At 32.0% G+C, this 9,195-nt stretch overlaps 1 protein-coding gene across 3 annotated transcripts; it reads left to right on the top strand.

Moving 5' to 3' along the window:
* On the top strand, positions 1 to 4,283 carry LOC111411611. Of its 3 annotated transcripts, none has more exons than XM_023042129.1 (4): positions 1 to 220; positions 1,372 to 2,927; positions 3,011 to 3,277; positions 3,554 to 4,283. In XM_023042129.1, exons 2-4 carry the CDS (start codon positions 1,374 to 1,376, stop codon positions 4,019 to 4,021), a joined length of 2,289 nt encoding a protein of 762 aa, XP_022897897.1. In that variant the 5' UTR covers positions 1 to 220; positions 1,372 to 1,373; the 3' UTR covers positions 4,022 to 4,283. The 3 variants fall into 3 exon arrangements, with proteins under 3 accessions (XP_022897897.1, XP_022897896.1, XP_022897898.1); XM_023042128.1 differs by lacking the exon at positions 1 to 220 and adding an exon at positions 279 to 564; XM_023042130.1 differs by lacking the exon at positions 1 to 220 and adding an exon at positions 578 to 717.
* Positions 4,284 to 9,195: the final 4,912 nt, after the last annotated feature.

Below are 9,195 nucleotides of genomic sequence, written 5' to 3'. Positions count from 1 at the left end.
TAAAATTTGGGGACAGTGGCCTCATTTTACCCGAAATAATGATTTACCCCACTCAGTATAGACTCCCTCGCGTAAATCAGTGAAGCGCTGAAACCCCAATTTGATTTTTTCTTTTTATTTTTTTGATTTGATTTGTATTTCCGTCCCTCTCACTTTCCTCTGCATTGATTCACCATAAAACAGAACAATCTGCAATTGAGCTATTGAAAATAAGAAAAAGGTACCGAATCATATATGATATATATTATTCGATGATGTTTTTGGTCGTTTTGAAGTTTTCTCCTCCTACTATCCCCCAGGAATTTTATTTTCGAAATGTTATTTGAGAATTTAATTTTAGTAGCTTCAATTTACAGAAGAATATGCTTAAAACCCAAATTACAAAAGAACACGCTCATGAAACCAACAATGTTGAAAAATCGGCAGATTAGCTATAGAAAAAATGTGGCATTCTCATGCAATTCCTCATCTCCACAAAAACCAGCCATAATCTCCAAAATCGAGCTGTCTTCGTTCCAAAATCTCTAGGTTCTGCCATCTTCAACAATTTCAGGCAATCTCTAGGTCCGGCCATAATCTTTAAAATCGAGCTGCCAAATTCACTGGGTTCCGCTATTTTTCACCAATTTCGGGAAATTTGATATACACACGAATTTCACAATTCCTTCCTAATTGGTTGTTTTGATCTTGGGTTGGAATTGAAGTTCATACGCATATGTCAGTTATTGTTTGATACTAGAACTTTGAATTTTACCTTTTTGTCGTTAATTTCACATGAAACATTTTGTTGGTCTTTGAATTTTAATTTCTAATTAGTTTTGGTTCAATATGGTGAACATTGGCTAATTTGACCTCAACAAATAGTCTGAATGTTCATATGATTCTGTGCAAATGTATGTTTTCTCATAAGCTCTGTTACCATAGTTTTTTTTTTTTTTTTTTAAATTTTGCTATTATTGATTGTTTCCAGTTAAGTTGTATTTTGTTAATTACGTATAACAGTAACATGCTTTATTACTGCCTGTACATCGTGTGTTTTGATCATGTGATGGGAAATGTTTTATTTCAGAACTCTTGTACAACCTTGGATAATGTAATGGGGTGAGTAACTGTATGTTATGGAGGCTTATTATCATGTTTTCGACAAATTAATTCCTTGTAAGGACATAATTTTAATCTCAGAAATCGGTAACATGTTGTGTTACTGTCTGTTTGGAGGGTGATAATCAAAAGTCATGTAATTTAATCTCAGATAAGGTAACGTGGTATGTTAATGCATGTTTTGGAGTCTTTTTATCATGTTGTAGATATTGTTCTATGTTGAATTCTGCTGCCCATTAATAGCTGCTCTTTTATGTTTATTTTTTGCAGGTATGGATTACACTAACGTCTTCTTACATTATGGTGGCAAATGGGCACAGAACAATGAGTACACCAATTTTATGACAGCTGGAATCCTAGTGCCTCGTGGGTGCACATATGGCATGCTTGTGGAGATGATATATTCGGAATTGGAATTGGATCGAACAATGACGGAGATAACAATTAAGTATCAAGTGAAAGAAGACGTACCTCTGATGAAGATTAAATCAGATAACAACGTCATGTTCTACTTGGAGCTCAAAAGAAAGGACCAGGGAGTTGCAACATTTCCCTTGTGCATCGATACTTCACCAGTAACAGAAAATAACAGATCCGATACTAATCATGAAGTGCAACATTTGGACCATGATGGTGCTGTCACAGGGTTGGAGATGCTCAAGTCACAACCACCTAAAAGATGTTATTCGACGTTCAAGGCCCCTACAAGGTTACCAACTGTTGAAGACATTGCTTTTGAAGTTTCTCAACCCATACCTGATGTTAACGAAATGGTTATGGAAGCTGAAACTAGTGTGATTTCGCATCCAACTGCTGATAGAATTGAAAAAGGTCAGATTTTCAGCAATAAAAAGGTGATGATGAAAAGTATTGCATTGTATGCCATAGAGAACCGCTTTCAATTCAGGGTTAAAAGATCAGATAAGAAGGAGTATGTCGTGAAATGCGTGGATGCCAATTGTCAATGGTCTTTTATGGCTTCGAAGGTGAGGAAAACAGACGAGTTTAAGATAAGGTACATTAGGAATGAACATACGTGTTCGTTAGATGTGATATTAAGAGATCACCGTCAAGCATCAAGTTCAGTGGTAGCGAGTTGCATCATGTATAAATACACCTCCGCTAAGACTAAATACACTCCAGGTGATATAATAAATGATATGATGAATGAGTATGGGGTGTCATTGAGTTACGGAAAAGCCTGGAGGGCCCAGGAGCAAGCAAATGTGGAGCTAAGAGGTGATCCAGAAGAATCCTATGGAAAGCTTCCGACTTACATGTACAGGTTGGAAGTAACAAATCAGGGATCAGTTACAGGACTAGAGACTGATTCGAGCAATATGTTCAAGTATGCTTTTGTGGCTTTAGGAGCTTCTTTGCAAGGATGGGGGTATTGTAGACCCATAATTGCAATTGATGGTACCTCCTTGAAGGGATATTATGGTGGTATACTATTTACGGCATATACCCAAGATGCCAACAACAATATTTATGTACTTGCTTTTGGAGTTGGTGACTCTCAGAACGATAATTCATGGGAATGGTTCCTAACAATGATGAAAGCATCTTATGGGGAACGGGAAAGTTTGTGTTTTGTATCGGATACTCACCCAAGCATAGAGAATGCAATTAGGAAGGTATATCCAAATGCCATGCATGCATTTGGTTCCTACCATCTGTTGCGTAACTTGAAGACAACTTTTGACATAAGTGGGAAAAACATGACAGATCCCTTCAATGCAGCTGCTAGAGCCTACACGACAGCTGAATTTGAGCACCAAATGACACAGCTTGATGAGATCCACACAGGAATCCGGCCATATTTGGTGACTTTTGATGTTTATTACAGCAACATGATTCCTTCAAGAATTATAAATAATGGTTTAACGTATAATTGTTCTTCATGTAGGATAAGATCGGATATCATAGGTGGTCAAGAGCCTACATGACAAATAATAGGTTTTCTGTTATGACGTCAAACATAGTTGAGTCAGTGAAGGCGATTACAAAATCAGCCAAGACTTTCCCTATAGAATACCTGCTGGAATTCTTAAGGTGCATTCTCCAAAATTGGTTTTGCAAGAATCGGGATGATGCACACAAAACTTCCACAAATCTTGCATCAAAATATGAATGTATGTTGCAGGAAAGGTCAAGCAAGTCAGCGAAAATAAAGGTAACAACGCAAACCTGCTTAAAATAAAAAATGACATAATATGTTACTTCATTTATAAAAGGTAATGTGCAATGAATTTTTAGAAATGTATAACAGAACATGATTGCCTACATTGTAATTGTTGTTATATGAACGCTGAAGATATTTATGTGCTCATTTTCTATTTTCTATATTCTTGTACTGTCATTGTAAGTTGCTGCTTTAGCAAGTAACAAAACCTTTACTTGTATATAAAACAGATGTTCATAGTAACATATTCTTGCATTGTTCACACAGGTTTCTGCATCAAGTGAAGCGATTTACGATGTTAGTGATGCCACAACCTCCCATTTAGTGAACATTCAAGAACGGACTTGCTCGTGCAACAGATTTCAGATGGATGAGATCCCATGCGTACATGCACTGGCAGTTATTACAGAAAGAAACCTCAACTCCTACGACTATTGCTCCAAATACTACACAAAGAAGTCGTACATTGAAGCATACAAGGGGACCATTTTTCCACTTGGGAACCGTGATGATTGGATTGTACCAGATGATATCGGTTCAAGGATTGTGTTGCCTCCTATACCAAAAAGAAAATCCGAAATGTCTGAAGAAAAGAGAGTACCATCAAGAAGAGAAAGAAGACAAGTAACAAAATGTGGGGGATGTGGGGCGCTTGGGCATAATCGAAGAACATGCAATAACCAGACGCCATTGCATCCAAAGAGAAAAAGGAAACTGATGTCCGAAGACTTGTAAAGATTGTGAGAAGTCACTCTATAAGAAGTATGAGCTGTTTTTTTTGCTGTATGCCATGTTTTTTTGGATAACTATTTTGAACGGTATCAAAAGTTTGAAGAATCGAATAGTGATAGCAAGGAAACACTTGTAAAGAATGTCACAGGCCATTGCCGAAGTTATCTTTTCTTTCTCATCTTTCCTCTTCGGATTTGGCATTTCATGTCGTTTTTTGCTGGGAAAAGTTTATCTTCGTCCACGCCTTCAATATAGTTTTCCGACATATTGTCTTATTTCTGTCATCATATGAGCATGGCAAAATTTTCAAGGTTAAGATATGCAGCTGTATTGAATGTTCTGAAACAAAGTGCTTCCGAAAATTACCATGAAAAATTTATCGAATTACAACTGAAAAAATAAGCAACTAAGAGTCATAAAAATATAATTTTTCACAAAATATTTTCAACACATTCTTCCGCGTGCAAGCCACACGAGTTCGTATTATTCATAAGTTTTACTTTAACACTTCATGAGTGACAACCAAATTCGAAAATAAGAATTGAACCACTTCCTCTAAAAGATTAGACTATTAAAATAGAGTGTTCTTTAGTTATTTATAATAAATCTTCCACAAAATCTAAGATGTAATTACATGGAGATTGTCACTTTTAGAGTATGTGTAATGTATCCATCATGTTTTGTGTTCGAAATTATGTCCATTTTTTTCAAATTTTTTGTCGAGTCTTCTAAAAGCACATTTTCTTTTCAAAAACGTTATCAAATTCTCTATCATTATTGTGCATGAATTTCCAACTATCCAGACATCGAATCTCAACAAGCTGAACAAAGTTGATGAGAATTTCGATCAGTTTAACATCTGTATGACACAAATTATTTGAAAATTATTATTTATCAAACTCATTTTCAATCACATTCTTTCAGTATAGGGCTTGTTTGAGCCACATTATTTTCAAAAAAAAAAAGGGGGCATTCTTCAATAATGATTTGATATCATTTCAACCACACATTCTTAAATAAATAAATATTATCCGCAAATCTAAAATTTTTCATTATTTTTTAACCACACATTTTCCATTGATTTGACTTGAAAAATGCATTTTTGGGTATAATATTTTTAGTAGAAATTACACCCATCCTATTTTTAAATATTGGTATTCTAAAAAAAAAGAAAAAGAAAAAGAAAAAAAAAAGAGGTTTCACTATTCACAAATCAGATCTTTTGTATTTCATTTTTTAAATATTAATATTAATATTAATATTAATACTACAAAATTAAATTAATCTACCCACCCATATATCTCAACCCAATTTCATTCCCGTCTCTCTCTTTTTCCTCCCCTACCGTACACCTTCCTAGTCATTATCTAGTGACCACCGTACGCAGTTCGACAACCACTACATGCAGTATTGATGTGTGGCTAGCAGCGACGATGGAGTTGCTTACTGATCGTCGCTACTAAAAGTAGCGGCACGACGGTGATGTCGATGCAGGAATTGCAATCAGCGATGACAGTGCTACATAAAGCTGATTTGTGAGACCTACGAGAATCATTACTGGCTGCTGCATTGAATAATGGTGGGTTGTTGATGAGATCGTGGTGGTTTCTTGTTGATAGGTCTGTAAAGGAGTTTTAGCTGAAAATAGTGGTTGTGGTGGTGGTGGTGATGGCTATGGTAGTGGAGGTGGCGACGATGACAATGAGGTGATGGTGTTTATAGATCTAATTTGTTGGCGATGAGGTGGTGGTAATGGCACTGGTTGTAGCTGTGGAGTGAGGATTTTGATGAAGTTGTGATGGTGGTCATGGTCACAAATGGCAGTACTGGTGAGATGGTGTTAATGGTGATGGTGTCGAGGGCAATGATGATTGTGGTGGTAGTGGTCACAAATTATTTAGTTGATCGTGACCAATAAATTGATTAATATGTAACTAATAAATAAATATGTAACCAATGAAATAAATAATTTGTAACAAATAATGAGTGACCTAATGTGACCAATAATTTTATAAATTGTGATTGAAAAGTAAATTGTGACTAATTATTTAAATATTTTGTGACCATAAAATAAGTTGTGAGTTATAAAATTTGTGAATTGTGATCAATGAATAATACGTGGCCTATTAATTTGATAAATTTGTGACCTATAAAATATTTTATTCGTAACCGTGAAATAATTTGACATATAATTTTTTTTATTGTGATCGAGAAATAATATGTAACCAGTTAATTCAATAATTTGTGATCAAATCATATAAAATTGTGACATTAATATATTTAATTAATAAAATTTATGTTTCATTAATTATTTATAAATAAAATCTGAATTTTGAAGTTTTAAACTTTGTTTCTTAGTTTTGAAATATGTCATACTTAATCTCTTATATATAAATTTTTTCCATAATTTTATACGTGAATCTATAACCCTTCCATACTTTTTAATCACACATTCTCTAAAAAACTTATTTTTTAGTTCAAGTAGTCTCTCCCGAAACAAATACTTAGAGCATCTCCAATGGGGCTATGAATTACACAAAAAGTGTGCCACATCACCCCCTAAAATGCGTACATGCAAGAAAAAGGTGAAGGATGGAAGGTGTGCTATGCATCCTCCACTTAATTTTTTTTATAATTTATCTTCATTAGAAAGTTTGTTCATTTAATTTTTTTTAATTTATTATCTCTACTCTTTCTCTATATCCTCGCTTATACATGTGATCCACAATTATTACATTCCTCATCCTAATGGAGATGTTCCTCTATCCATTCTCATCTTGCTTGTCATATGAATAACAATTTACATTGTTGCATTATGGATACTCTTAAACACTATAGTATTCCTTGTCAATCTAAACAATAAACTCTACATTTCAAAAATATTGTCAACTGTTGTAAAATAATGAGATAATTATTGACGATTATTTAATATTATCATTATACATAGATAAGTCTTATCTAATCTGGAAGATCTATTCCATTCCAATTATAACTCTTATTTTGGACCTTAGAAATATAGGGTATTGGTTGTTAATAATGTACATTTGAGTTTTGATTCTTATATTTTCTTCTCTTTTTCTCTATTTTATAACACGTTATCAACACAATCTCGTTACATGAAGCTTGCTCTACAAAATGAATTCTTTTCTCCGATTCTCGATCAAAACTCTTTCTCTCTCTCTCTAGTATATATATACATGCATCTTGAAAATTGTGAAAAAAATGGGGTATTGAAAGTAGGTGAATTAATTGCCACGTACATATATTGTATTCAGATTTTGTGGCTAGGTTTTTGCTCGTAGTTCATCCAATTTACAGAGGGATTTTCCAAAAATAAAAAAGGAGTATTTGGAGCATGGGACATTAAAATATATAGCCTTTAATCGTCGCAGAACCTTTTAGTTGGGTTTAATGCAATAGGCAAATCAAAAATTAATACTCGTGCAACAGGTAATTGATTCATAATTTTTGTTTCCTAATAAAAAAAATATATGTTGATTATTGTTTTCATCAAAAATTGTATGTGATGTATTTAACTGTTTGTTTCTTGTTTATCATTTGTTTAATTATCACGTTCAAATTTTTTTAAATACATATTATAGTTTATAAATTTAGTACTCTAATGTCTCTCTACTACAAGTAATTTGTTGGCGTTCCTGAAGTAATACAACAATGTTAATATTCTAAAAAAATCGATTGCTTTTGAAGAATCACAAATTTGCAAAGATTTACATTCTACTAGAACGCATGCTCCTGAAGAGTTGGTCTTTTTAAATAATAATTTGTTGTTGCTCTTGAAGTAACCTAGCATTATTAATATTTCAGAAGAATATTAATTGTTCTAGATGAGCATGATATTACAATTTCAATATTTTAAAAGAATCTTGATTTATTTCTATGTAAAATTACAAATTAAATTACTCCATTTCTCTACGTGTCTATTCATGAATATATATTTATATATTAATGTTCTAATCAGATTTTATTTGTTACTGAAGAGCATAATTAAATAAAATTTAACGTAAATTATGTTTTTACTCTCGAAAAGTAAATTCTTACATATTTATTATTCTAAATAATAATATGTTTATTGCTCCTGAAGAGCGTAATATTATTTTCAGTATTCTAAAAAAATATTGATTTATTACTTTTTAAGAAGAAATAATAAAATATAATGTCCTTTTGAAATAGCCTATATCCTGAATAATACATAGCTTATTATGTTTTTGAAAAAACACAAATTAAACAACTCAATATTGGATTATAATTTTTGATGAAAACTAATTTTCTATATTATTAATATTAAAAAAGAATATTAATTTATCGCTTTTGAACATAAATTATAATTTTCAGCATTTTAAAAGAATATTGACATATTGTTCTTGAAAAAGTAATAATTAAAGTTAATGTGTTCTTGAAGTAGCACATTTTCGAAAAATATATTATTTTGAATTCATGTTTATCTCTGAAGGAAAATATATAATGAATGTTATGATGACATTGATTAGTTTTATTATTTGAATGATATATGATTCTACAAGCTTTCATCGTGTTCTTCGAAACTAAATAATTGAATTATATCTTATATTGAACCAGATGTTTAATTTGAGTTTGTTGTTTGGCATAACAAGTTGGATCATCAATGGATAAATAATGATGCGAAATTAAAAGTTCAAATAGATATTTAATAAAGAACAAGAAGATTCTTCAATTCAATTCTATATGTTTTTTGTTCTTTTTTATGAAAATTTTTCATTAACTATCACTAGCTAAAATAGGGATTGAATTTCCTATATTTTTGAAAATTAATTCAGGTGATAAATAGAGCTCCATCATCCTCCACGTTGATCATCTAGATATTATTTGAATTTAATAAATTCGATACATATACTAGATGATTGGATGGTGTTCGCAACTTAAAGTTTGCGAAATTACTGTTCAAATTTTAAATTATGAGCATAATTTTCAAATTATATAATTAAAACTATGTCTTATTAACGTTAATAAGCATAAATCTCAACATTTTAATAAGTGTTAGTTGAAATGTCGATAAATTGTTTAACAATATTATTTGTTAAATTCCTCCAATTAAATTAGAACAAAGTACTTCCCATTTTTGTTTAGGAAATTCTATTACACATCATGCCAACATCATAGTTCTCCCTATTAGAATTGAC

This window comes from Olea europaea, chromosome 16 (genome assembly GCF_002742605.1).
Source record: "Olea europaea var. sylvestris chromosome 16, O_europaea_v1, whole genome shotgun sequence".
NCBI classification, from domain to species: domain Eukaryota; kingdom Viridiplantae; phylum Streptophyta; class Magnoliopsida; order Lamiales; family Oleaceae; genus Olea; species Olea europaea.
This window is presented reverse-complemented; position numbering and strand designations above follow the sequence as displayed.